This window comes from Physeter macrocephalus, chromosome 2 (assembly GCF_002837175.3).
Source record: "Physeter macrocephalus isolate SW-GA chromosome 2, ASM283717v5, whole genome shotgun sequence".
NCBI classification, from domain to species: domain Eukaryota; kingdom Metazoa; phylum Chordata; class Mammalia; order Artiodactyla; family Physeteridae; genus Physeter; species Physeter macrocephalus.
The window spans coordinates 9118672-9145631 of NC_041215.1; the positions used below are offsets into that span (position 1 = coordinate 9118672).

The window sequence follows — 26960 nt, forward strand, 5'->3', positions numbered from 1 at the left end:
GCGCACGCAGACATGTCAATGACACACACACAAAGTCACACACAACACTCACATATCAGTCCTATAAACACAGATCTACACACACACAGAGACAACACACACGTGCACACGTGCACACGCACATGCACACACTACACACACTATCCTGCTGGGAGGAGGATGGGGAGTAAGGAGCTGCGTGGGCAGCAGGGCCAAGGTCCTGGAGGGCCACAGGAGGGTGTTTAACCAAGCGAGGCAGTTATCTGTTTGGGGATTAGCCCTTTTGGAGGAATGGGGGCTGAGGCAGGGGGAGCAGGGAGAGGAGAGCTGGGGCAGCCAGAGGGCGCCTTGGGGGTGAAGAGAAACTTTGAACCAAGGACAAGTGAGCTGGACTCCATGGGACATGGGAGAGGGTGAGGTCGCAGGCAGAATTCCAGGGAGAAACCGAGGCCTGAGTTCTGGGCATGTTTGGCGGTCAGCACTGTGCAGGTCTCCCTCACAAGCAGTAGCTGTACATCTGGGGGGAGGAGACTTCAGGCAGAAATGTGGCGGTCGCAATGCCGAGATGTGCTCCAGGCCTCGCCCAACGTAGGATGAGGCCTGTGGTCTCGCCTATTGACTTCATGTTGGCAGCTCTGCTCATGCGGGGCTAGAGGTTCAGTCCAGGCCTCAATCAGGGCTCACTAGGGGCTGGGCCCAGTCTGCGGCCAGGGGGCAACCTGAGGTGGAGGTTGCCAGTTGTCTTGGGGGCTTATAGGTACTGCTCAGGGCTGAGAGCCTAGGCAGCCCCTGCCCGGGGAGGGGCCCATCAGCACCGGATGGGTGTCATCATGTGAACTCATGACCCAGTCCCATGCTAACCCTATCTCCCACCCCAGGCCTGGCGAGTGGCTACTCCATGACCCCCCCAACCCTGAACATCACGGAGGAGACACACATCATCGACTCCAGTGACAGCCTGTCCATCTCCTGCAGGTATTCAGCCCTCAGCCATGAGGGCAGGGGACTGGGTCCCTCCTACCTGGCAGGCCAAGGAGACTACAGAAGGCCGAGCAGATGGTGGTGGAGCACCCAGAAGGCAGCCTCTCCCCAGGGCAGAGGCCTCGAGGCTTAGGGTTGCTTCCAAGTGGCTTGAGTTGTAGGTGCCTGGAGGCATAGACCATCCCCTGCTCTGCAGACACAGGCACCCTGCACCCATCCCCATTTCACCTATACCCACCCCTCATAATTTCATATGGACCACAGATCAGTCACCCTCCATCCACCTTGGGTCACCCCACACTGACCCCAGGCCACCCCATGCCCATGCCCAGGTCATCCTGCATGGACCCCAGGTTGCCTGCACCCACCCTCAGCCACCCTTCACTGGCCCCAGCCCCACCCACACAGACCCCAGACCTGTTATCTTCCCTGCAGCCACAGCTATAATCTGAGGCTCAGGCTTCTCTTCAGGACAGCCTGCCACATGCAGGCCCAGAAGCCAGGCAGAGGCCCCAAGGGGCTCAGGGAGCACCCTGCCCCAGGTTCATGGTATGTGCCCAAAGGCTGGTCTGCCCTGACCTCTGGGTGAGATAAGCTATGGGCCAGGCTTGGCTCCTGAGGAGGTTCCACAGGGACTGTCCCCCAGGGCTGCAGCCTGGGCCCCTCTTGATGTCCTACATCCTCTGCCAGGGGGCAGCACCCCCTGGAGTGGGCCTGGCCAGGGGCTCAGGATGCACCAGTCACAGGGGAGAAGGACGGCGAGGACATGGGGATCGTGCGAGACTGTGAGGGCACAGATGCCCGGCCCTACTGCAAGGTTCTGCTGCTGCAGGAGGCCCACGCCAATGACACGGGCAGCTACCGCTGCTACTACAAGTATATCAAGGCTCGCATTGAGGGCACCACTGCAGCCAGCACCTACGTATTTGTGAGAGGTGAGAGGGGTCCAGCACTCACCCCTGCGGCCACGCAGAAGCCACAGGCAGGGTCCTGGGTCCTGGAGGGGTGGCTGGCACCTGCACCCCCACCCCCAGCCTTTGAACCCCATGGGGCTGCCCTGCAGCCCCAGACCTGGGCAGAGACCCCCTGAGCCCCGCCTTCCCCTCCCACAACATGCCCCCTCTCTTCAGACTTGGAGCAGCCATTCATCAACAAGCCGGACACACTCCTGGTCAACAGGAAGGACTCCATGTGGGTGCCCTGCCTGGTGTCCATCCCAGGCCTCAACGTCACGCTGCGCTCGGTACAACCCCACGCCAACACCCACCCTGGATCTGGCCCTCCAGTCCTGTCCCTGGGAAAACTGCTGCTTCTCTGGCCAAGAGGAAGGGGACAGCTGGGCGCTGACAGCCACCATGTCTCTACAGCAAAGCTCAGCACTGTGGCCTGATGGGCAGGAGGTGGTGTGGGACGACCGACGGGGCATGCGTGTGCCCACTCCCCTGCTGCGCGATGCCCTGTACCTGCAGTGTGAGACCACTTGGGGCGGCCAGGCCTTCCTATCCAACCCCTTCCTCGTGCATATCACAGGTAGGGGCTGCCTAGGGCTGTAGGGACTTCCCCCAGGAACCACTCCCCATGTCCTGGGGGGAGAACTGCAGGAAGAGGACAGGGAACCCCAATTCACAGTAATGAGGCTGTAGGTACCATGGTTTGGCTGGTCTCAGTGGGTGCCCTGTATTCTGTGCACGTTGTCCTATGAGGGACATGGGGGTCACTGTGTGTGTGTCACCAGGAAATGAGCTCTATGACATCCAGCTGTTCCCCAAGAAATCACTGGAGCTGCTGGTTGGGGAAAAGCTGGTCCTGAACTGCACTGTGTGGGCCGAGTTCAACTCGGGTGTCACCTTCGACTGGGACTATCCAGGGAAGCAGGTGAGGTCAGCAGCCCTGCCAGGGGCTGTGCCTGAATCATCCCCAGGAATCCCCATCACTACCCACACTCACCCTAGTCAGGCACACACTTACCTCTGTGTAGAAGAGGTGCAGACTCAGTCCTGCCCCAGGAGCCCCTGTCTGATACAGAAGTTTTCCTATCCCGAGGAAAACTCTGGGTCTGGGTCCAAGGCTTCTGGAGCTATTGCTGGCTGGGCTGGGGTGTGTGCCTATGGGGGTTAGTTCTGTCAGAGCCAGGCTGCTCTGACCCTATGCTTCCCCTGGTCCTGGGCAGGCAGAGCGGGGTAAGTGGGTGCCGGAGCGGCGATCCCAGCAGACTCACACAGAGCTCTCCAGCATCCTCACCATCCACAACGTCAGCCAGCACGACTTGGGCCCATATGTGTGCCTGGCCAACAATGGCATCCAGCAATTCCAGGAGAGCACTGAGGTCATTGTGCATGGTACGGCCTGTCAGGTCATTGTGCCCAGCATGGCCTGGGCTAGGTCAGTTGTCAAGCCTTGGGAACAAGGGTTCTTGTGCAGTGTGGGCCCAGGGTCATAGGTCATGTTGCACCTGAGCAGTGTGGAGTCCAGCCAGAGGGAAGGGAGGGCCGTGAGTGGATGGACTGCCTGGTTCCCACATCCCAGAAAGCAAGGCATCTGGCCACTGGGGGTGGCTGTGAATCCCTGGGTGGTGGTGGGTCAGCGATGCTGGCCCCAGCTTTACCCTGATGCCTTCCGTCTGGCAGAAAAACCCTTCATCAGCGTCGAGTGGCTCAAGGGTCCCATCCTGGAGGCCACGGCAGGAGACGAGCTGGTGAAACTGCCCGTGAAGCTGGCAGCATACCCCCCGCCGGAGTTCCAATGGTACCTCCCTCGCTCCTGCCCCTCACTACCCGCCAGGTCCAATGCAGGAAAGAACCACAGGGAGGGAAGGGCAGCATTCTCCCCATCACGGCCTACTCCTTGAGACCTGGATGGGGAACTGTCCCCACTATCAGGGCCTGCACGCTGGGCGGGGAACCCCTATGAAGATTCTAAGGAATATGCACATAATGCGATATTTTGGCTAGAGAAAAGGTTGGCCTGAATTGCCCCTAAACTGTGAAAGAGTGTAAATACCGGTCTCCTGTTAGGTGTGGGTGTGTGTGGGAACAGCATAGGGCTTTATCTAACTGTTTCCTGCACCCACTCAGCCTCTCTGAGGGCCCCCGCTGGAGGGTGTCATAGAGGGATGACTTCAGGTTTCCTAGGCCCCTCTCCAAACAGGTTGCCACCCCCAGGATCCTTCTAACCAGAATTTTGGAGATGTCACAGGGGTTTCACAAATTAATATGGTGCTGGGCCCTGGGCTGGGCCTGATCTGTGTGGCGGTGAGCTAGAACTTCCGGAAGGCCTTCAGGCTCCAGATCCCCAGTTCTGGTGTGTGACCTGAGAGTATTGTCTCCCTTGCAGGGTATGCCAAGGGTCAGTGAGGGGTCCCTCACTGGCAGCTTCACCCTCACCGGGCGCTCCCCGAGAGCTCCAGGAGAGCTCAGGAAGGCACAGCACCCCATCACGCAACCTTTGGCCATCTGAGCAGTCCAATTGGCCTGACCCTGGGAGGTCACACTCTAGCCTGACCCTTATCGTACACATGAGGAAAACAGGCCAGGAAAGGGGAAGGGCATTCCTGTCCAAGCCCTGAGCCTCCTGGGAGGAGTCTGCTCCATTCTTTCACTGTTGGCCAGAGAAGCCTTGCCTTCCCAACCAGGAGCACCTCCCACCAGGCAGGATGACCTTTGCTGAAAGCCTGGAGCTGGGCAAGCAGAAGCCCAGACATTCTCAGCCAGCATCCCACTTCATTGGCCATAGGCTGGAAGCAGGCTTCTCCTGGGAGAGCCCCCAGATGCCCTGGGCCTGCGCCTTCTGTGACCCTACCTCTGAGGCCACAGGCTTTGGGGTCCATCAGGGGCATCTGGTGCAGGACCAGGACCCTTGAGACAGGGTCCGGAAGGGCGCTGATGCAGTCTGGAGCCTCCCTCACAGGTGCGGTCTCCTGGAGATGCCTAGGGCCCAGTACCCTGCTCTCCAAGGCCTGTAGTACTGACCCTGTCTAGGGGGGTGGCCAGCTCTGTTGCATCAGAGATCTGGCCCAGGCCTGATCCTCAGGCAGCTGACTGCCTCCCACCATTCCCACCACATCTGGCCTTTCTTTTCTCACTTGGCCAATACCTGCCTCCAAGAAGTGCTCAGCTGGGCCCACTGTTCACTGAGACACCTGCCCCAGGGCACTAATGGTGACCATAGCTCCACAGGGGTCAACTCTTCCAGGTAATCGTGTGATGATTATGAGTGAGTGAATGGATGGAGATCTAGTGGATCTCCAGACAGGCTGGTCCTGGTTCCCAAAGCAGCCTCTGTGTGTCCGGCATCGTGCTGACCCTAAAGGCCATATTTTGGGTAGGCCTGACGACACTAGCAAGAAGGTTCATTTGGTTTCCCTGGTTTTCAGATGAGGACACAGGGGCTTGGGGCAGTGAAGCAGTTCATCTACGATCACAAATGCGGCAGGTGGCAACCAGGATTCTGCACCAGAGCCCAGCAGGCCTCACAGCCTGGGTCCTGCTCTGCCCTGTTGTGTGACTCCTGGCAAGTCACGTCTCTTCTGACAGGGCTGTGGTGTTGCAGCCGAGGGTCAGATCCCCGCATCCCCCTCACTGTTACTCTCTGCCCTGAGGGCTGTGCTTCTCCTAGTGTCTCTCTGGCTTAGTAAACCAGGGTAAGGCACCTGCCTAAGGGAGGGCAGCTTCCAGGCAGTGTCCAGAGCTTGGGTTGCAGGAGCACTGCCTGCTGCACTCCCAGCTCAGTACTGGGGAGGAGTCTCCTTTGGGGTGTGAGTTTATTTATTCATTCACATGTGCATCAAGCCCTACGTGTGCTGGGCGCTGCTCTACGTGTAGGGGATATGGCAATGAAGGGACAGTCCCTGTACAGCTCAGTAGGGGAGACGGACAGTCAACAGACATACGTGTGAACACTAGTGTGCAGATGAGCAGGCACAGACCCGAGGGCTGGCTCCCGGTTCACACAGCTTCTCTGACGAGTGGGTGATATGAATATAGGAGAGAGGGAGACTTGCAGGTGTCTAGCATCCAAGCAAGGCAGGACAGTGAGTTGCATAGCCCTGGGGAGTGGGCAGGGCAGCAAGAAGGCCCCATATCTGGAGAGCTCCAAAAAGGACAGAGCCAGGGTCAGGGCTCCTGGACCCCCATGTGGTAAGGAGCTGTGCCCCTCGGGGACTGCACCACCACCCCTTCACAGCACACACCCTTGAAGCCTAAGAGAGACAGACAAGGCCCCCTGGGGACTGCAGTTGGCCCTGAGCCTATAGGTGTTGTGAGACCCGGTAGGTTGAGCCCGGAGACCATCCCCATAGCCTTTAGGCCATCTGTTCCCCAGTCCAGCATCAGCTGCTGCAGCCCACACCCCTACTACTCTTCCCAGTGCCTGGTCTGGTGCAGGAGGGGCCTCTTGTTCCTGGCCTCTCCTGCCTCCTGACAGTATATCCCAGTTGTAGGGGCTGGGGTGCTTCATGGAAAGAGTGCCAGGACAGGGCCGGGGAGGGGTCCGCACAGCTCCCTGAACTCCCTTCCTGGTCCAGGTACAAGGACAGAAAGGCAGTGTCAGGGCGCCATAGTCCACACGTTCTGGTGCTCAAGGAGGTGACGGAAGCCAGTGCGGGCATCTACACCCTCGCCCTGTGGAACTCCGCAGCTGGCCTGAGGCGCAACATCAGCCTGGAGCTGGTGGTAAATGGTATGTGTGGGCAGGACAGGAGAGGAGATGGTGGACAGGCGGGTGTGGTGGGGGTGGCTGACTGACTGGCTGTCTGCCTGTGTCCCCAGTGCCTCCCCACATCCACGAGAAGGAGGCCTCCTCCCCCAGCATCTACTCCCGCCATAGTCGCCAGGCCCTCACCTGTACTGCCTATGGGGTGCCCCCTCCTCTCAGCATCCAGTGGCACTGGCGGCCGTGGACGCCCTGCAAGACCTTCACCCAGCGCAGCCCGTAAGTGTGGCTCCACCCTGTCTCCCCTTACTTCCCAGCCCAATCTCCAACCTCAGTCATAACCCCTACTTACTGTCCACAGCCCTCCCCAGACCCCTGCTCTAAACCTGAACCCTATCGCGATTCAGGGATTGTAGCCAATCCCTGACCTCACCTCTCCTGAGCAAGGCTCGCTTATATCAGTCAGGCCGGGCTGGACACTGGGGATGGTCCAGCCCACCCACCTCCCTTAAAAGCAAAGCCCCCCAGACACACAATTGCATATCTGGAGAGGACCTCTGGGCACCAGGGAGGACACCTCTCACCAAACAGGCAGAGCTAGGCTAGTTTTGTGAGACTTGTACCAAGCCCCAAGGCACACTAAGCATGTCCAATGCTCATCAGCTCATCTATGCAGCACTCACCATGACCCCTTAGAGAGGAGAAAAGTGAGGTCAGAGAAGGGAGGTGACTTTCCTAAGGTCATGGCAATAAGCAGCAGATCTTGCCCAACTGCTGGGCCACACTGCCCTACCTGACTGGGCGCCAACAGGACAGACAGTCTGGGAGAACAGAGAAAACTTGGACAAACAAGGGCCCGGAATGGAGGGGCCAAGGTGGTCAGTGGTCTGGAAGGCACTAGAGAACCAGCGAATGGTGTTGAGCAGGGAAGTAACTAGTCACATTTGCCTTTTAGCAAGAGATCCTAATGGGCAGGGTGCAGGGTCACAGGCTGGGGAGAGACAGGAGCTGGGGACCCAAGGGAGACAGGGTGGCTATACCGGCAAAGGGGCTGTGGCCCTGGCATGGTCAGTTAGGAAGGTTCAGTCAGGGTGGCCAGCCCACAGCATTCAAGGCTCATAAGAGATTCTTCTAGTTCACGAGGCTGCAGGTCACTGGCACCTCCAAATGTGCTTCCCTCTTACGCTCTACCGTTATGCTCTGCATGATTACAGAACCCTGGGGCCAACTCTGCTCCATTAGGGGCAGACAAGAGCCTCCCTTGGGCCACCCCTTCCCCCCAGACCCCCATCCCAGCAGGAGACCAAAGGTGCTGGGGTGCACAGCCAGCCCAGGGAGGGGCTGCAGCTCTAGAAGGGGTAGGGAGGGAGAGGGCTTCCTGTAACAGGATTGGTGACTTTCCTGCCCTAGGAGATCTGGGTGGACTTTGCAGGAAGGGACACATGCAGGTAGGAGCAGGAGGCACAGCAGACTAGAGGATGACTGCAGAGCCACAGGCTTGTGGTACTCTGCAGGCGCAGGTCCTGGCTTACTGGGGAAGGCTGTGTCTGGCAGCTCATGCAGGATGGGTCGCCAGGCCCTGAATAGTGTTCCGGAAACAAAGCCCCTGCCCCCCTCTCTCACTTCAGCCCAAGGGCCAGCCTTACCCACCATGATGTGAGATGAATCTGAGTAGGAGAAAAGCTTGACCCTACCCCCAGTGTGGGCCCTCTCTGCCTGTATCTCTGACCTGCCCTTGCCCCTCCTTGTCTTCAGCAGCCAGCAGTGGCAGCAGCGAGACCAAATGCCACAGTGCCAGGACTGGAGGGAGGTGACCATGCAGGATGCTGTGAACCCCATTGAGAGCCTGGACACCTGGACTGAGTTTGTGGAGGGCAAAAATAAGGTATGGGCCAACCAGGCCACTGAGTGGCTGGGGGAGAAGAAGAAAGGAGGCGGGGTGGGGCCCTCTCCTGGCCTTCTAGGTTTCCGCTGGGCTTGCAGAGCTCTTGCGATAGTAACTGAGAGTCAGCAACCTTTCTGCAGTGTCTCTGGCCATCAGTTTCCCTGCCTGCATGTAGACTGTGGGGGCCAAACCTCCAACTGCTTTCCAAACAGGGAAGCTGAGATTCAAGGCCATGGGCCCAAGCCACCCAGGGCTGGGAGGGTTGGGGCTGGGGGCCGGCTCCATCCTTACCAAAGGCTGCTGAGCTGCTGGCTCAGGCTGGGGGCAATGCCTAGAAGAGGCCAGGCAGGGGAAGGACTGAACAAAGGCACCCACTTCCTACAGTCACTTCCTGTTTTCCTACACACCTCCAGAGCCTCTTCCTGTTCCAGGCTGGCCAGGAAGTGCCCGGCTTGGGGTTGGGGGGTGGGGTCTTTGGATGGTAGGCAGGGCCTATGGCCCTCTCTCCTCCTCTGCTTCCAAGCTTCCTACTCCCCCCAGGCCAGAGTCCTTCTGGAGCCCTGGAACCCAGGCCCTCCCCTTGCAACTACCCAGGGCACTTGTGGGCACATCACAAAAGCCCTGGGGCATTTATGGGCACATCACAAGGATCTCACACAGTGACCAGCTTCTCCCAATGGACCACAGGCTGACCCTTGATGTGACCAGAGCATGAATCCTAACTCTGGCTTGGACCATCCCAGTGCTACCAGGCCCCTGTCCCCTCCTCAATATGGCCACAGCCTGAACCCATCCACAGCCAGAGGTCTCTCTGGTCCTGCCTAATGCTGCCCTCTGACCTCAGCCACAGTTGAGGCCAACTGTCCATAGTGCTGTGCTGTTCCTTGGGTTTTCTGGGGAGCCACCACTTGCTGCTGCCCGAGGGCCTCACCACCTTCTCCATGCCTCACCATTCCTGGTACTGTCTCTGAGCTTTGGTCATCTCCAGCTCAGAGCCTCAGTTTTCCCCATTACTCTGGTGGGCACAGCAACCTCCATGCAGAAAAGGAGGTTGGGGTAGGGGAACTCATGCAGGAAATGGATCCTTATGCCTGACACATGTCCTGTCCAGACGGTGAGCAAGCTGGTGATCCAGGATGCCAATGTGTCTGCCATGTACAAGTGCGTGGTCTTCAACAAAGTGGGCCAGGATGAGCGGCTCATCTACTTCTACGTGACCAGTGAGTGACTTGGGCAGGCCTGGATGGAGGTCAGGAACCAGGTGGGCACAGGAGGAGAACAGGCCTGGGAGAAGATGATATGCCTAGATTGGGGCCCATTGAGTTCTGGTGACTTTGAGGCACCCAGGAGAGATATCCAGGGTCCACTGGGCCCCTGGGTCTGGGCAGGAGGGATAGATTTGGAGGACATAGGTATATGGATTGGGGTGGTAATCCACTGGGATGGATTGGCACCATCTGCCCCCAGACCTGGAGTGCCTCCCCTACGGGTGCCCTCTTGTTCCCCACAGCTCCGCCTAACTCCACTTCCCTCCCACCCCCTTCCTAAGCCCTATATCCTGCACAGCAGCTGGTTCCTATGTGCGTTTTGCCCTGAGGAGTAGGTCTATAGTTTCCTCAGATTCTCAAACTGTTAGTGACCTCAGAAAAGCTAAGAAGATCATGGAAGGACAGTCACTGGGCCCAGAGGTGTAGACGAGGGCATGTGGAAGAAAGATGGAGCCAAAGAGAACACTTTGGTGGGGAGAGGAGCCCATAGGACCTTGACAGTGCATGGCCAGAGGGACAAAAGGAAATTGGGAGGCATTGCCAAAAGCTAATGAAACCAGATTGTTTCAAGGGGAGGACCGTAGTGGGGAGAATGGGGACTCAGGCCCCTGCTGAGCCTGGTAGCAAGGAACTCAGTGATGATCTGTGATCCTGGGAGAGGTAGGAGGAGCAGCCAGTTGGGGCTTGTCTAGGAAAAAGCTAGAGAGAGGCAAGGACGGAGGAGACCCTGGTGGAAATGACTTCAGAGAGCTGGTCTCTTGTAAGCGAGAGGGAGAAGAGGGCTCCAGAGTGGTGTCCCTGCCCCAGATACACGTGATGTACACCCTTAGCTGAGAGCTGAGTTAGTCCAAAGGCCAATGAAAAAGGGAGAGAGAGCCCTTGGGCAGGGGGGTAAGTGAGCCAACACTGTGACACAGCTTCATAGTGGTTCCTCCTCCCTCCCCAGCCATCCCCGATGGCTTCAGCATAGAATCGGAGCCATCAGAAGATCCTCTAGAGGGACAGGCCGTGCGCCTGAGCTGCCGCGCCGACAACTACACTTATCAGCATTTGCGCTGGTACCGCCTCAACCTGTCCACGTTGCATGACGCTCACGGGAACCCACTGCTGCTCGACTGCAAGAACGTGCACCTCTTCGCCACGCCGCTGGCGGCCAGCCTGGAGGAGGCGGCGCCCGGGGCGCGCCACGCCACGCTCAGCCTGACCATCCCCAGCGTGGCACCGGAACACGAAGGCGACTATGTGTGCGAGGTGCAGGACCGGCGCAGCCACGACAAGCACTGCCACAAGAAGTACCTGTCAGTGCAGGGTGAGGCAGGCAGGGCCTGAGGGCAGGGCAGGGCGGCTCTTCCCAAGGAGCCTTCACCCCCAGCCCAGCACGCGCCTGGGCGGTCCATTCCCGAGCCCGAGCCTGTAAGAGCGTCACCCTCCCCAGCCCTTTTGTGGAGGTGCGCAGCCCGGCCCACCCCCGAGCTCAAACCCTGACCCTTCAGCTTCGAGAGTTCCCAGCCCTGGAGGGCCCCTTCCTGGAGTGCCCTCCCGCTTTCTGCAGCTTCACTTAGCTCCGTCTCCATCCCACCCCCAGCCCTGGAAGTCCCGCGGCTCACGAAGAACTTGACCGACCTCCTGGTGAATGTGAGCGATTCCTTGGAGATGAGGTGCCCGGTGGCCGGGGCGCACATGCCCAGCATCGTGTGGTACAAAGATGAGAGGCCGCTGGAGGAAGAGTCCGGTAGGGGGATGGACGTGGGTAAAGGGCGGGGTCCAGAAGCTGGTGAGGCCAAGGCCCCAGACCTACCTGAACTCGAACCTGCACCCCAAATCTCTGCAGGAATCGACCTGGCGGACTCGAACCAGAGGCTGAGCATCCAGCGCGTACGCGAGGAGGATGCCGGGCGCTATCTGTGCAGTGTGTGCAACGCCAAGGGCTGCGTCAACTCCTCCGCCAGCGTGGCTGTGGAAGGTCCGGCCTCCCCTTCGCGCCCCTCCACCCACCCTCTCCGCCTGCCCTTGGCGCCGTCTTCTCGTGGCCACCTCACTGCTAGTTGTGCCCACCAGAAGGGGCACTTCCCGCAGGGTGCACCCTCTCCCCCTTCACAACACGCACACACTAGCCTCTTTCTGCCCACTCAGGCTCCGAGGATAAAGGCAACATGGAGATCGTGATCCTTATTGGCACCGGGGTCATCGCCGTCTTCTTCTGGGTCCTCCTCCTCCTCATCTTCTGTAACATGAGGAGGGTGAGCACTCCTCCCCCAGCTGAGTCTCTCCCCAGCTCCTCATGGGGATGGGGTCTCTCTCCACCCTGGCTAGCCCTTCAGTTAAGGAATATCGTTCCACGTGGAAGCCTTGTATCCTGGGAGGCCTCCCGGACCCCTCCATGCTGGGCTCTTACAGGACCAGAGGTTGTCTGTCCATCTGTCCCCTCCTATATTGAAAGTCCCTAAGGAGCTCCCATCTGTCCCAGGCAAAGTTTTACCCAAGCCAGGGTGGTATGGCCAAGTCAATGAGCTGTCCCCGTCCACACCCCCAGCCAACCCATGCAGACATCAAGACCGGCTACTTGTCCATCATCATGGACCCTGGGGAAGTGCCTTTGGAGGAGCAGTGTGAATACCTGTCCTATGATGCCAGTCAGTGGGAGTTCCCCAGGGAACGGCTGCACCTCGGTGAGACCCCGCACCCAGCCCACTTCACCCACCCTGTACTGCTGGGCAGAGACAACTTCAGCAGCTGTGGGGCTGGGCAGGCTAGAGCCTTGAAATCCCTCCATTCTCAGAACTCATGCCAGAAAGTCCCACCTAGCCCCCACCTGGCCTGACCTGTCCATCTAGGCATGCATCCCCAGAACAATGATTGGGGCTCTCAATTCCCAGGCCCCCGAGGTCACTTCCTGCTGCTCTAAGCAGGGTGGGCCCAACACACCTGCTGGGAGAGGATGCAGGCCTTCCTGTCTGCCTCTCCTCTCCCTCTCTTCCCACTCCCGCTCCCCATGCGCTTCCTGTTTGGCAGAGGGGAGCCTGACTTTCCTCCGCCTCCTGGGCCTTCCTTCCTGGCCCTCCACAGGGGTTGTCCCTTCTGCCCAACCCTCTCCACCCTCACCCCCATACAGCTCACCTGGAACTGGCTCCCTGCCCCCACAGGGAGAGTCCTCGGCCATGGGGCCTTTGGGAAGGTGGTGGAAGCCTCGGCCTTTGGCATCAACAAGGGCAGCAGCTGTGACACTGTGGCCGTGAAAATGCTGAAAGGTGTGGGGTCAGCTGGTAGAAGGGGTGCCTGAGCTGATGAGGATCAGCAGCTCTGGGTGGGCTGGTGGGTCTGTGGTACAGGAGGGGAAACTGAGGTTCAGAACAGATTCTTACCCTAGGTTCTACAGCGAGTCCATGGGAATCAGAGCCGAGCCTGGGGCTCATCTCTGAGTAATACTTACCAGTTCCACCTAAACCCTTTGCCTCAGAGAGGCAGGTGGGATGTGCTGCGCCCCCACCAGCAAGAGCACTGGCCATCCTGCCTCAGCTTAGCTAGTGGAGCGGAAAGAGGGTCGTGCAGGGGCTGGGTGGTGGGCTGGGCACCACGCAAAGCCCCCATGTTCCCTCCAGAGGGCGCCACAGCCAGCGAGCACCGTGCCCTGATGTCAGAGCTCAAAATCCTAATCCACATCGGTAACCACCTCAACGTGGTCAACCTCCTGGGGGCATGCACCAAGCCCAACGGTAAAGAGCTCGGGTGCCCTGGCGGGAGGGTGAGTCCCCCAGGGTGCTCTGTCTCTGTGGGTGTGAAGGGCCAGCTGGGCTGGGAATGGGCGGGGATGAGGAGGGGCGCAGGAGGGCTTTGGGGCAGGGCCATGGCTGTGGTGCTTGCCCTCCAGCGTGCCCTCAGTCACCAAGCTCCTGGCTCCTGCCCTGCCCCAGGCCCCCTCATGGTGATCGTGGAGTTTTGCAAGTACGGCAACCTCTCCAACTTCTTGCGCGCCAAGCGGGAGGCCTTCAACCCCTACGCGGTAGGTAGGCGCCCCACCAGGGGCCAGAGTTCTGCTGGTGAGCAGGCAAGGCGCTTAGATGGGGTGGGGAGAAGGCGTGGGGAGTGCTTTTGCAGTAGATGGCCAGCCTCCTCCTCCTCGGACCTGCTTTGTGCATCACAGGAGGAGTCCCCTGAGCAGCGAAGGCGCTTCTGCTCCATGGTGGAGAGTGCCAAGGCTGACCGGAGGAGGCCAGGGAGCAGCGACAGGGCCCTCCTCACAAGGCTCCTGATGGGCAAGGGTGGGGCAGGACGAGCCCCTCCGGTCCAAGAAGGTAAGAGTCTGGCTTCCCCTTGCCTGAGTTGGCTGGCACACTCATACCTCATGATCTGGGACCCTGGGATAAGCCAGCCTGGAGCCCTCCTGGAGACACTTATGTGGGAGAGCATGGCACTCTGCCTTAGGAAAGGAGGACACCCCAGGAACAGTTTTCACAGAGACTTTTGATGTTTGATTTGGACATCTAGAGATAAACAGGAGTTTGCCCTTCAAACATGGTGGGGAGAGTCCAGGCAGAAGTCGCAGGAGCAGAGGTCTAGTGTGGCAACAGTATTCACTGCTCTGGAAGTGGTTAGTGGGCGTCACAGAGAGAATGGAAGCTGAGGGGCAGGAGAGGGGGCCAACATGCTTGTTAAGCCTGGCCAGGAGGGATGCAGCCAGGTTCAGTGAACAAATGCTTCCTTTGGGGCTGGGTGGAAGATGGGAGTCACGGAGGAGGACCCTCCTGAGCCAGCCTTGCTTCTTTGTGCAGCTGAGGACCTGTGGCTGAGCCCACTGACCATGGAAGACCTTGTCTGCTACAGCTTCCAGGTGGCCCGAGGGATGGAGTTCCTGGCCTCTCGCAAGGTGACTGCCCCGGCAGGCTCTTCAGAGGGGAGAAAGGCAAAAACTCACCAGCATGTCAAGCTTGGTCCCAGCTCACCCCACAGCACAACTATGATCAAGGCGCATCTCTCCCGCTTCGCAGAGTTATAAACTGAGCCAAAAGGGTGGAATTGACTTCCCAAGATCTCCAGCTAGTCAGAGGCAGAGATAGATATAGAATCAGTCTGTCCCGCTGCATAGCCTCTTCTGCTGTCTGCACGGTTCCACAAGCTCTCTCCATGGCAAGTCCTGGGGGCACACAGAGATCTGTTCTCAAAAGAGCAGGGCTCAGGTGGGGCACCCTGGAGCTCTAGGTGTGGGTGTGGCCCCAGGGGCCTGCACTGATCACTGCATTGCACCTCATTGCACCCCTAGTGCATCCATAGAGACCTGGCTGCTCGGAACATCTTGCTGTCAGAAAGTGATGTGGTGAAGATCTGTGACTTCGGCCTGGCCCGGGATATCTACAAAGACCCTGACTATGTGCGCAAGGGCAGTGTGAGTGCAGACCACAGAGGGAGGATGGGGGTTGGGGGCCATGGAGCAGGGTGGTGGACTCACTGCCATCCACATGGAAGGTCTGAGGTCCTGCGCCTACGGGGATGCTGGTGACCTTGCTGAGGCACCTGGAGCAGGTGAGTGGAGACAGGAGCTGACAAACAGGGACCACAGTGCTCCAACTGGAGCTTATGTTTGGCCCCGTACCTTGGTCCATTAGGTGGGCACTGACTCCCCATGCCTGCCCACTAGGGGCTGGGCATGAAGAGGTGGACCCTACATGGTGTCTGTCTTGGAGGTGGACAGACCTGGTGTAGCAGGGTCACAGCAAAGTACATGGGTGCTAGGTGCAACTTGTGTCTCATTGGTGGTGCTCAGAGGCAGGCATCTGAGCATCCATAGCTGATTAGGGTTTTGCCCCAGGGGAGGAAGGAAGAGGCTTAGAGGGAGGTCAACAGGCAAAATGGGTCCAGGCTATGAGAGGCCCACCGTGAAGGCTTTTGTCCTTCATTCTAACTGGCAGGTGTGTGGAAGTAAGAGTCAGCTGTGAGGCTTCCAGAAGCCCCCCCCTCTGCAGGCTGTGAGGAGAGGGGAGTGGGGGTGCTGGGGTGGAGGCAGAGGCAATTCTGGAAGGGCCATGGCCCTCAGGGCTCCCAGGTAGAAGCCATAGGAGGAAAGGCACATCGGAAGCCACAGGAGGAGGGATCAGGAATGATGCCATGCTTCCAGCTTGGGGACCAAGTGAGTGGAGAAAGGTGGAGCTGGTGAGGGTGTGCAGGGATACGGGTGTTCCTCAAGATGCTGGGCCGAGGGGTCTGGAGCTGGAGGAGGGCTGCAATTTTTCCCTGGGAGAGCACAGAGGAAGAGAGGGACCCAGATGGACCCAGGAGAACAGTAGCAGGGCAGAAGCCTTCAAGGGAGGAATGAAGGCTTCTGCATCCTACCTGCAGGATGGGGGAGAGGGAATACAGGGCAAATTGCAAGAGCCATCCGAATATACACAGTGTGGATGTGACCAAAAAGCCTTTCTTGGGATGTGACTCCACAGAGTCCTGGGGAGACTGGGGGCAGGAGGAGGGCTGCCCAAGGGTTTGGCCTCTTCCCTCTCTTCTCTCCCCCACTGGGGACACATGTGCCTCCCACAGGCCCGACTGCCCCTGAAGTGGATGGCCCCCGAGAGCATCTTCGACAAGGTGTACACCACACAGAGCGATGTGTGGTCCTTTGGGGTGCTGCTCTGGGAGATCTTCTCCCTGGGTGAGTCCAGGGCAGGGTGCAGGGGAGGGGGCAGGCAGGATCACAGGTTCCAGGTCACTCCACCAGCCCCTCTGCACAGGGGGCTGAGCAGCCCAGAGGTGCACACTTGGAGTGAGCAGCCCAGGTCATTCTGAGGCAGGTGGTTGGAGAGCCCCCTACAGCTCCCCTTCACCTCTGGCCTGTGCCAGGGCAGAATCCTGCATTCACTCAGCAGCCCCTGGGGTCAACACAGGTCACAGAGGGTAACACCATACGAGTTCCCCCAGATCTCTCCCTCCCTGGCTGAGCCCCTTCCTCACCTGCCATTTGGGGATGCTGCTCCTGCTTTTGCAGGGCTGGGAGCGGCTGGGAGGAGACTGGGTGCTCACTCAATGACCACACCTGCAAGAACCTCACATGGGAACCTGGGCCCTGCTGGGACCAAGGTGAAGCCCCCCCCACCAGGGTAGGGGTGAGGCAGTAAACAAGTGGGAAAGTGAAAACACTGAATGGCAGCCGTGACCAATGCTGTTACTAAAAATAAAAGAGCATGGAAGAGCACAGGAAGGACAGCACTGTGTGTGAGCCAGAGGGGCCAGGAGGGCCGAGGCTGATGAAGGCAGTTGGAGTAGAGGCAGGTGGGCCTGGGAGGACAGCAGTCCAGGGTGAGGGGTTAGCCATGGCCATGGTCCCCGCATGTTGGAGGTGGGCAGGATGTAAGCAGGTGGCATTGGGAGATGCAGCGAGAGCTAGGAGAGGTGGCTCGTGCAGCCTCTGCAGGCCTGCTGGGAGGAGGACCTGGAATTTAAGTCTACTGGGAGCCATGCAGGGTTTTGATGGAGGGATAGAGCAGTCTGACTCTTGTCTTAAAAGGGTCGTTCCACTGCTGTATGGCTTGCAGGAACTGTTTTTCCCCTGGTCAGGAGAGGCAAGAGGGGAGCTAGGAGGGGTTAGGTCCTGTTTGCTGGTACGGCCACAGGACTTAAGGATGAATTAGAGAAAGCTTCTCCTAAGAGGGCTCATTGTGACAGGGCAGCTCAACTGGCTCGTCGAAGCTCTACTGACCCTGATGATCCCAGGATGGGACATGTTTTCGCTAATGTGCCTGTGATAAGCGGTGATGCTCATGGCAGCTCTAACAAGCGAGTGCCACTGTCCTCTTAACCAGATGAAGAGCTAGCAGCGGGGGAGGGGAGCAGCAGGCCAAGCCCTCTGCCATGGAGGGCCGGGAGAGAGGCGATTCGGGGTCTGGGCTGAACAGTAGTAGCCTGCTCCCCACCCACCCACCCATCCTGTTCCTGCCCTCAGGGGCCTCCCCATACCCTGGGGTGCAGATCAATGAGGAGTTCTGCCAACGGCTGAAGGAAGGCACCCGGATGAGGGCCCCAGAGCTGGCCACTCCTGCCATGTGAGTCTCTTGGGAAGCTGTGAGGCACTGGGGGCCGGAGGGGTGGGTGGACATTGGGAAAGCGGAAGAGGGGCTGTGTACGGGCATGGGAAGGGCAGCACGCAGGCAAGGGTGGGAGGCGGGAGGTTGTTCGGTCACAGGGGTGGGGTTGGAGGCCTGCAGACATGTCTCTAACTCCACCACTGGTCCACTGACAACTCTCCTCCCTGCAGGCAGGAGGGACAGCCCTACCTAAGCCCTGGGGAGGGAGGGAGGCAGAGCAGGAGTGAGGGGTCATTAGGCAGGGGGCTTGGGGTCTGCTGGGGTAGGGTGAGGGGTGCACTCAGAACACAATCCAGCATCTGGCTGTACCCGCAGACGCCACATCATGCTGAGCTGCTGGGCCGGAGACCCCAAAGAGAGGCCTGCATTCTCAGATCTGGTGGAGATCCTGGGGGACCTGCTTCAGGGCAGGGGCCATCAGGTGAGCCCCCACTCTCCCTGTCCTGCTACAGCAACCTCTGGCCCCAACCCAGGAACAATCACGTGGATGGTCAGAGCCCAACTTTGCCCATGAAGAGCCCCAGGCTGGTCCTCAGGGAGCCTACAAGGAGCCCTGTCTCCCAGCAGAATAGTGGTGTGTTCCTCTCTCTCCCTCCCTCTCTGTCTCTCTGCCCCCTTCACCTGCCTTTGACTTGTATCTCCCCCCACAGGGATGGGGAACAAAGACAGCTCAGGGCTGGCTCAGGGTAGCTCAGGGCCTCAGCAAGTGCCCTGGGACCTGGAGGAGGGAGCAGGGAGCTGCCTGCTGCCCGGGGCTGGAGGCAGGCACTTGGGGTCCACTTCTGCCCAAGAAGGGGGTGGGAAGCACTAGTGCTGGTTCTTGAGGCTGTGGAGCAGCCGGGGCTCTGGAGTGAGGATGCTCTTGTTGTGCCTACCTCCTCCTTAGATGGGGTACCTGGGAGGGCTGTGGAGAGAATTTGCCTGCTCCTTTAGTCCTTGGAGCCCTTGAGCACAGCACTTGAAGGGTCAGGAACTCCAGCAGTCCTGAGCGCAGGGGTGGGGCTAAGGGGGCACAGGGTCCTCTGACCCTGGCCATTTGTGCATTCCTGCTAGGAAGAGGAGGACTGCGTGGTTTCCTGTGGCTCTCAGAGCTCAGAGGAGGGCAGCTTCTTGCAGGCGTCCACCACGGCCCTGCATGTCATGGAGACTGATGCTGACATGGAGGACAGCCCACCGAGCCTGCACCGGCACAGCCTGGCTGCCAGGTCAGCCACCCTCTCCAGGTCCAGGGGTCTCCCAGGCAAGGGGGACATAGTATGTTTTATCCTCATCAGTCATCAAGGAAAAGTGAACTACAAGGACTTGAGAGGCCATTGTATACCAACTCAACAAAGTGACATTAAATGACAGTGCCAGTGTCAGTGACGCCCTGGTTGTCCTGGTCAGTCTCGGGGCCCCTCCAAGGCCATGTAGCCTTGCGACTTTGCTTTTCTCCACACCTCCTCAGTTCTTCCCTCTGGAATCCTCTGCTCGCCTGCACTCCTAGCCCCTGAGAGGCCCTCCCCCTGCCAATTTCAAGGAAGTGCCCATCTCAGGCACAATGCCCTGGCCAGCTCCACACTGCAGGGAAAGAAAGCGGAGCAGGTGGGGAGATGGGTGAGTCCCAAGGGCCACTGGTAGGGACCCTGGGAGCAGGGCAGGTCACTCACTAACCTGTATTTAGGATTTAGAATGCAGCCTAAGTTCCCAGAGTTTGGGGTCAGAGGTCTCTTGCCAGTGTATGTCTATAGTCCAAGAAAGTCGTGTATCCACATTCCCATTGACGTTGCTGAGAGAAGGGCTCTGAGACTCCCCACCCTATCTTCCCCAGCATAGAGCAAAGCCAGGCCTGGGGGACAGGAACACCCAGCTGGTTCTTGCCAGGCTCCTTCCACCAGCCCCCAAACAGGCACTCGAATGTGCACACACATACACGCACGTGCGGGTCAGGCAGTAGCTTGCAGCACCACCGGGACTGCCTGTCTTGTACAGGGTGGCCCATCCTGGGGTGAAGTCCTCCCCCAGTCTCTCTCCAGTTCCATGTCACACATAAGCTGGGTGCCCTCCACTCACCTTCCACACCCTCCCCACTGGAGAGGCATGCAGAATGAGAGGTGGAAAGAGCTTTCAGGAAGGGTGCTGGAGTGCGTTTCTCAGCACTTTACGTTTTCTCCCCACAGATATTATAATTGTGTGTCCTTTCCGGGATGCCTTGCCAGGGGGACTCAGACCCAGGGTCCCTTCAGGATGAAAACGTTCGAAGAATTTCCCATGATCCTGACAACTTACAAGACCTCAGTGGTAAGTGGGGTGGGTGCACCTGTGAGCCCCAGGTCAGGGCCACTGGGCTCTTTCCACAGGGAGTCAGATGTCAGGAAGTCCTGAGGCCAGCAGCAGAAACCAGCTTGAAAATGTCAAGTCCAGGCTGTGCCTCAGGCATGTTGGGGTCTGGGCACCCATGCAGTGCCACCGTGTCTCTGCTGCTTTCACCTGTGCCCTCCTCAGTCACAGAGGGGCTCACCTCCCTAGCACCCCCTTTCTCTCCCAGCAAGGTAGAAACCCTAGTAGGAACACAGCAGAAAGATGACTCCTTCTAGATGGTTCTCCTGGGATCAGCCTGAGTCAGGATCCCCCTTTGGTGGTCATCAAGCCGCATGGCCAGAGAGGAGGAGATTGTGTCACTAGAGGAGGAGGCTGGGGTAAGGGGCAGGAAAAACCACCTGTGTTCTCAGATGTGGTCAAGCAGAGTAGACCTCTTACAGCTCCGTGAGGCTGAAGGCACAGACAGCCTCCCTGCCTCCCTCCAGATGGGGTTGGTGAGTGAGCGCAGGCCCAGGGGATGCTGGGTGCAGAGGCAGCAGTGAGTGCCCTGGACCAGAGCCATGCAGACCCGGGCTCCCATTCCCAGGGCCAGATGAAAACGCTGGGGGGCCCCCATCTTTGACAAGAGTGCAGTTCCCCTCCTTGGAAATCGAAATGAAAACCATGCCAAGTCAGGCTAAAGGTGACCTAGCCCCCCTAAACCTGGGATGTGTCTAAGGATCATTTTTCTATGAAATGAGCTGCCAGGTCCTTTCGATACTTTCCCTGTTTCTCCTGGTGCTCCCACTCTGCCTGTGCCTTGAGCATGTGTATAGCCACATTTTATGTCTCCCAGTGGGGTGTTCCAGTTTTGCCACCCTCCTGAGTAGTGAGGCATGGCTTCACTACTGAGCCAGGCCTCAGTTTCTCCCTCTGTGGTGGGGGCATGTGACCCTAACCTACAGGATCTGGTGATGGAACGGATGCCTGTTTCCCGCACACTTCCCGCAGGATGAGTGTCAGGTTGGCAGCGGGGCAGGTCCTTGGGGCCCACAGCCTTGGCTTGTTTTCTCTGCACAGGATAGCCAGACGGACAGTGGGATGGTGCTGGCCTCCGAGGAATTTGAGCGGCTGGAGAGCAGGCACAGACAAGAAAGTGGGCTCAGGTAGGGCTTCTGGAGCCTCCTCTCCTGGAAGGGGCCAGGGAAGGGAGGCCAGGCCGGCACGTGCCTGTAACTCTCTTACCTGAAACCTTTCATGGCTCCATAGTGCCTTTCTGTGTGTTCAAGGCAGGCCACTCTGGGACATGAGGCCTTTGTCCACCAGCCTTACCAAAGACCCCCTCTCCCCCATCACTGTCCTGACCAAGTATGCCTGGTGCTGGTCCCCAAACCTCCCTGCCATTCGACAGATGCTCAGACAATATCTCTTTGTGAAACCAGGAAAGATCCACCATGCCCAATGCATGTAACACCCTTCCCCCAGCCAGGGGAAGCCACAGTTCATGTGACCTAGAGCTGGCTGGTGTCCTACTTTGATAAGAATATGGTTACAGAGAAATCCTCCTGTGTGCTTGCATAGCGGGGTGACCTGCATAAACAGTGACCTCCATTTGCCCAAGAAGATAGCCCCCAGGCTTCTCTGGTGGTGCAGTGGTTGAGAGTCCGCCTGCCGATGCAGGGGACATGCAGTGAGAGGCCCGCGTACCGCAAAAAAAAAAAAAAAAAAGATAGCCCCTGTCTCTAAAAAACAAACAAACAAAAAACCTGAATATTTAAACTTTTAAGGGTATATATAAAGTAGTTAAACATCTACTTATCCACTTTACTAGTTGACTTGCTCATAGCTGTTTAAATGACAGGACCTACAATATTATATAAAACAGTGCTCTTTTCTGCTTTCTTCAGATCCTTGTGTTCAGACCGTTCACTTCCACCTTTGACACCTGTGTCTGTCAGGGTCCCCTTTTTGGGTCATCTGACACAGTTTTTCAGAGCAAATCTTGGCTTCTGCCTAGGCTGTTTTTGAATCAACAGATGTTGTCTCTGAATATTTTACCCTAGACCACAGGTGTTAATTTGTATTACATTAGGATAGTTGATGCCATTTTTCGCCTTTCTGATAGGTATAGTTAAGACCTCTACAACTTAGCCAAATATCTGTTATTTTCCCAGAAGCTTACAAAGGGCATGTTTGCAGCACTGTGGACACTGGTGGTTGTGGGGTCGTATGCCTAGGCATAATTCCTGCATCTGTATCATGCATCTTGGCATTTTTTGTTTTTATTGATTCTACCTGGTGATCTCTATTAGTAACCTAGGTTTGGAGAATTAATGCTAATTTCTTTGACAGAAAGAGTTTCTGGCTGTTTCTTTATAGAACAGTTTTTTTTTTATCTCCCCAAAAAGTAATTCAGTAAGAGGGTGAGCCAGAGGATGGTAGCTAGTTAAATTCAAATCTCCACAGATCTTCCTAAAAACAACACATGGAACAAGGCCTCTCAGAGCCCATGCCTATGATATAACCAGGGGAGAGACTCCAGCTATGTGTGGGTATAGAACTCAGCAGCAGAACCAGCAGAGCCATGCCCAAGCCCTGGCAGAAGGAGGGCAGGATGGGGACTGCCCTGTGAGAAGGGAATGTAAAGGTCCTTGGGACGGTGGCCACACAGACTGGGGAGATAATGGAGTATGAGCTCTAGAAGAGCTGTCTTGGGAAGGCACTGCTTCTGAAAGGGCAGTGAGCAGGAAGTGAGTGTACACCTCAGGTGCCTGGTGGTATAGCAGGTGACTTGGCAGGTACATTCACTTGACATATGGAACATTCTCCAAACAGGTGCAAGGATGGAATGTGCCTTGGAGGCATCTATCAGGGAGAAGGAGGGAGTTTATCTTCCCAGTTCTTTCCTATCTCCTCTTAACCACTGGTTAGTACTCACCCTATGGGAAGTTAACTCACCCTCACTTCCAGGTGGTTCACCCAGCCCTTTCAATGGCCACTCAGGATGCCAGATCTCATTCCCTGTAGTGTGGTGTTTCATCCAAGTCTGTAGGTGAAAGGAAGATCTGGAAACCCTGGGCTTGTGGTTGGTCAGTATGGATGAATGGCAGCAGCCAAGAGGGGGTCCAGCACTCCCTGCTAAGTGACTGGCTGGTCCCCAGTGGTGATACAGCATGGGACACAAACGGAGCCTTTGGAAAGAGGGATGCAGTTGAAGGAATTCAAGGTGATGTGGATCTGATACAGCACTCCTGAATGAAGAAACCTAGGGAGACACCCACATCCCTGGCCCCCCTTCCATAGGGTAATCTCAGTGTGAATAATCATGAACAGAAAAAATAAGCACTATCCATATAAGAATAAAAAAGAAAATTAGAATTAAAAGTTTTCAGTAGCTGTAAACACTCCAAAAAAAAAAGCATGGAAAAACTGTGATACAACACATCAACATGAGTTAAATTTATAATTAAATAAGCAGCTGCACAATGAATCATAAATTCAAAAATTCAGAAAAGAAATGGATGAACAGTGTGAAGATATCAAATGGGAGCTGACTAAATTCATGGAAGAAATTGAAATAAAAGACAAACCCTCTCAAAAATGAAGAGCAGAGTGCCCAAGGGACAATTAGATATGATCAGACTTACAGTGGAGGGCACATTTGATAGACATGAAAAGAAGTCAAGAAATTAAACCTGAAATAAGTAAAGAGGTAAAAAAGTGTCAGAAGGAACGTGAAAAATTTAGAAGTTGAGTAGAAAAGATCCAACTTATGTACAATTGGTGTCTCTGAGGAAGAATGCCAACAGTGAAATAGAACTAATATTTTAAATATGTAAATCAAGATAACTCTTAAATAAAAGGAGACCTGAATCTACATATTGGAAGGGTATCTGGGAAAACTGGCCCAAGAAGAGTAAACTCTGAGGCATATCCTAGTTGAACTATTAGACTTTAGAGATAAACATTCTGGGAATTCAGGCAAAAAGACCAAGTCACTTAAAAAAAAAGAGAGAGAGAGAGAGAGATTGGCATCAGGCTTTTCAATAGCACCATGCAAAGCAGAAACAGAAGCAAAAGCAAAGAAACAAATTTTCAAAAATCTCAAAGAAAATGAGTGCTAAGGAGGGAGAATCATAGGGCCATCAGTGAGGCAAGGTGGAGACTGGAAGCAGCAAGGCCTCCTGGGCCCAGGGGGAGAAGCTTGGATTTTATTCTGAGGGTGATGGGAAGCCACTCAAGGGTGTATCAAGAGGAGAAGGACACCATCTAACTTGAAGAATCTCTGAAGACTGGCCTATAGGGAGGCATGAGTGGGAGAAGAAAGATGTGCTAGAGCAGCCCAGAGCATGCAGTGATGGCAGCTCACTCTAAAGTAGGGGCAGAGCATGGATTGAGGGGCATGGATGCATTTTGGAATAGACAGGACAGGACTTCTGGGTGGGCTGGATATAAGGGATGAGGGAAAGGGAGAGGAAGAAAGGATGGCACCCAGGTGCTTGAGTCATTGAATCAGCGTTGGTGTCATTTACAGAGATGGGCAAGACTGGGAGAGAAGCAGGTTTGGGGGGATGAAGTTGGGCTTTCTCCATTGTCCCACACCCAGGCTTGGGACAAAGAAAGCTCTGGTGTTTGCCAACAGTCACATCGGTTTGTTTTTGTATTTAAGTCAAGTCTGCGTGTGCTTCCATTGGCTTTTCTTATTGCTCCAGTTGTGTCTGGTGATTCCTATCAGACCCAACATGGTTTCAATCACTCTTCTCTTCTTTTCTTACTGACATCACCTTCCCTGTCTCAGCAGCTGTAAAGGACCAGGCAGGAATATGGACGTGACCATGGCACACCCTGACCCACCAGGGAGGCGGCAGAGGCCAGACCCGGGGGCCCAGGGCCAGGTGTTCTACAACAGCGAGTACGGGGAGCTGGCAGGGCCACCAGAGGAGAGCGACGGCATCTCATCTGCCCAAGTGCCCTTCTTCACAGACAGCAGCTACTAAAGCAGCTTCGGGCAAGGCCCACTGGACCCTGGGCTCCAACAGTTGGTGGGGACCGTGCCTGGCCAGCGAGCAGAGGGCTGGAGGCCCAGGCTGGGAACTCATCTCATTCAGTCTGGGGAAGAGCAAAACCCAGGCCCCAGGGCTCTCTTGAACTCCATAACTATGCCTGCCCAGGACCACCCTGCTGATCCCTGGGCCCTTCTCCCCTTCAGATTCAGATTCCACTTAGCTCAACATCCACAGGGACCAGCCCTGGGTCAGGCACTCTCATGGGAAGTATCTTTTTGGGTGCCTCCTCTCAGCATGGTGGGTGGTGTGATCCCTGATTTCTGATGAGGAATATGAGGGTCTGAGAATCACATAGTAATCAAGGTTCAGCTGTGGTCTCCCAGCACGCACCCAAAATGCTGCCCCCTCCATACAGCCTCTCTTCCCGTGGGAATGGCTTTCTTCATGAGCCACTCCAAGGCTCAGGAGAAGATGCATATGGCTCAAAGATGCATTCCAGCTCAAAGCAACAAATGAGAAATTTGTGGGGGGAATGGGGGTGTCCTCTCCTGAGCCTGGCCAAACAGCTCAGAGAAGCCGTCTCCACAGTGCCGAGCCAGTTACAGCAAGCCTTCTTCTCCTGCGTGTTGAGAAGTACTATTCAACATTGTTTTTTTCCTTAGAACTTCAGAGACTATTTGAGCTGCTGTGAAGAATTTACTTTTTAAAACTTCAGCCTGAAGGGAGCCCAGGGAAGGTGTTTCTGAATCTGGACGATCCTTGCCTCTGACACCCAGTCAAGTGCTGTCATAACAGACCCCACTGTGGCCACCTCTCTCTGGAGAAAGTCCCCAGCCTCACCTGCCTAGCCCAGAACTGGAAGAATCACCCGATGGTCTAGAGCTGCCCCATTTGAGAATCACCTGGTTCTTCCCTCTGGGACCTAGATCTGCCACCCAAGGCACCATCCTAAGCTGTGAACATCCTTATGAGAGGCAAACACTGTGGGTTCCACCAAGGAAGGCTTTGGGGCTGGCCCAGAGGACCCACCAGCATAGCTCTATACAAGGAGGCAATCAGTGGATGTGCCTGTGGCCCCAGGGAGGCCCTGTCTTCTGCCCCCTGATCTGTACCTGACATCAGTGCCCTGGGGAGTGAGTCAGGCCGGTCAAGCCTCTACTCTCACAGAACAGCAGAGGACCATCTGGAGGCTGGAGCCATTCTGCCCAGGGCCCCCCACCCCAGCCCAGTTCACTCTCCCTAGCTGCCCACACCCCTAGCAGGAGAAAGACCCTCATCCCAGTTAGCACCACAATGTTTGACACCCCACCCCCACCCCATGAGACGCTTGCAGGACAGGCGGCCGTGCAGCGAGCAGGGGCTTGCCCGGCAGGAACCCCCCCCCCACATTGTGTATTGTTCCTTTAAGATATGGTGAATGCAGGTATGACTGTCCCCAGTGGACCTCCTCCTCTGATGTCACCTGCCTGTGAGACTTGGGTCTCAGGTTTACCTGGTGGAAGTCCAGAGGCTATTTTCAATCAGAGGAGCAACTCATGATTTGCGTGCAGAGGCCCAGGTCTGAGACCCCTCTCACATGTGTACCACCTCTTTGTGTCACTTATTCTCCTGTCACATAACTACACACACAAAAATGTACTGGGAAGAAAATCTAGCCCTACCCCTCTTGTAGAACATATGCTCTGAAAATACGGCAGGAACCCCCCCCCCCCACATTGTGTATTGTTCCTTTAAGATATGGTGAATGCAGGTATGACTGTCCCCAGTGGACCTCCTCCTCTGATGTCACCTGCCTGTGAGACTTGGGTCTCAGGTTTACCTGGTGGAAGTCCAGAGGCTATTTTCA

At 56.7% G+C, this 26960-nt stretch overlaps 1 protein-coding gene across 2 annotated transcripts in view; it reads left to right on the forward strand.

Moving 5' to 3' along the window:
- The window catches only part of FLT4 (fms related receptor tyrosine kinase 4), a 38943-nt gene extending 13775 nt beyond the window's left edge, over positions 1–25168 (forward strand). The window contains exons 2-30 of one of the 2 annotated variants that reach the window (XM_024116310.2): positions 858–954; positions 1651–1895; positions 2091–2203; positions 2328–2490; positions 2696–2835; positions 3131–3299; positions 3588–3705; positions 6482–6636; positions 6726–6888; positions 8368–8494; positions 9606–9714; positions 10709–11071; positions 11348–11494; positions 11594–11725; positions 11896–12002; positions 12296–12431; positions 12906–13010; positions 13362–13475; positions 13674–13762; positions 13904–14054; positions 14532–14626; positions 15020–15142; positions 16288–16399; positions 17687–17786; positions 18144–18249; positions 18882–19033; positions 19988–20108; positions 21189–21274; positions 24907–25168. In XM_024116310.2, the coding sequence (XP_023972078.1) occupies positions 858–954; positions 1651–1895; positions 2091–2203; positions 2328–2490; positions 2696–2835; positions 3131–3299; positions 3588–3705; positions 6482–6636; positions 6726–6888; positions 8368–8494; positions 9606–9714; positions 10709–11071; positions 11348–11494; positions 11594–11725; positions 11896–12002; positions 12296–12431; positions 12906–13010; positions 13362–13475; positions 13674–13762; positions 13904–14054; positions 14532–14626; positions 15020–15142; positions 16288–16399; positions 17687–17786; positions 18144–18249; positions 18882–19033; positions 19988–20108; positions 21189–21274; positions 24907–25105 (4037 nt within the window). In that variant the 3' untranslated portion in view covers positions 25106–25168. Of the gene's footprint in view, positions 1–857; positions 955–1650; positions 1896–2090; positions 2204–2327; positions 2491–2695; positions 2836–3130; positions 3300–3587; positions 3706–6481; positions 6637–6725; positions 6889–8367; positions 8495–9605; positions 9715–10708; positions 11072–11347; positions 11495–11593; positions 11726–11895; positions 12003–12295; positions 12432–12905; positions 13011–13361; positions 13476–13673; positions 13763–13903; positions 14055–14531; positions 14627–15019; positions 15143–16287; positions 16400–17686; positions 17787–18143; positions 18250–18881; positions 19034–19987; positions 20109–21188; positions 21275–24906 lie in introns of those variants that run through there. The other variant, XM_055091524.1, reaches the window with a different exon arrangement.
- The last annotated feature ends 1792 nt before the right edge of the window (positions 25169–26960 follow it).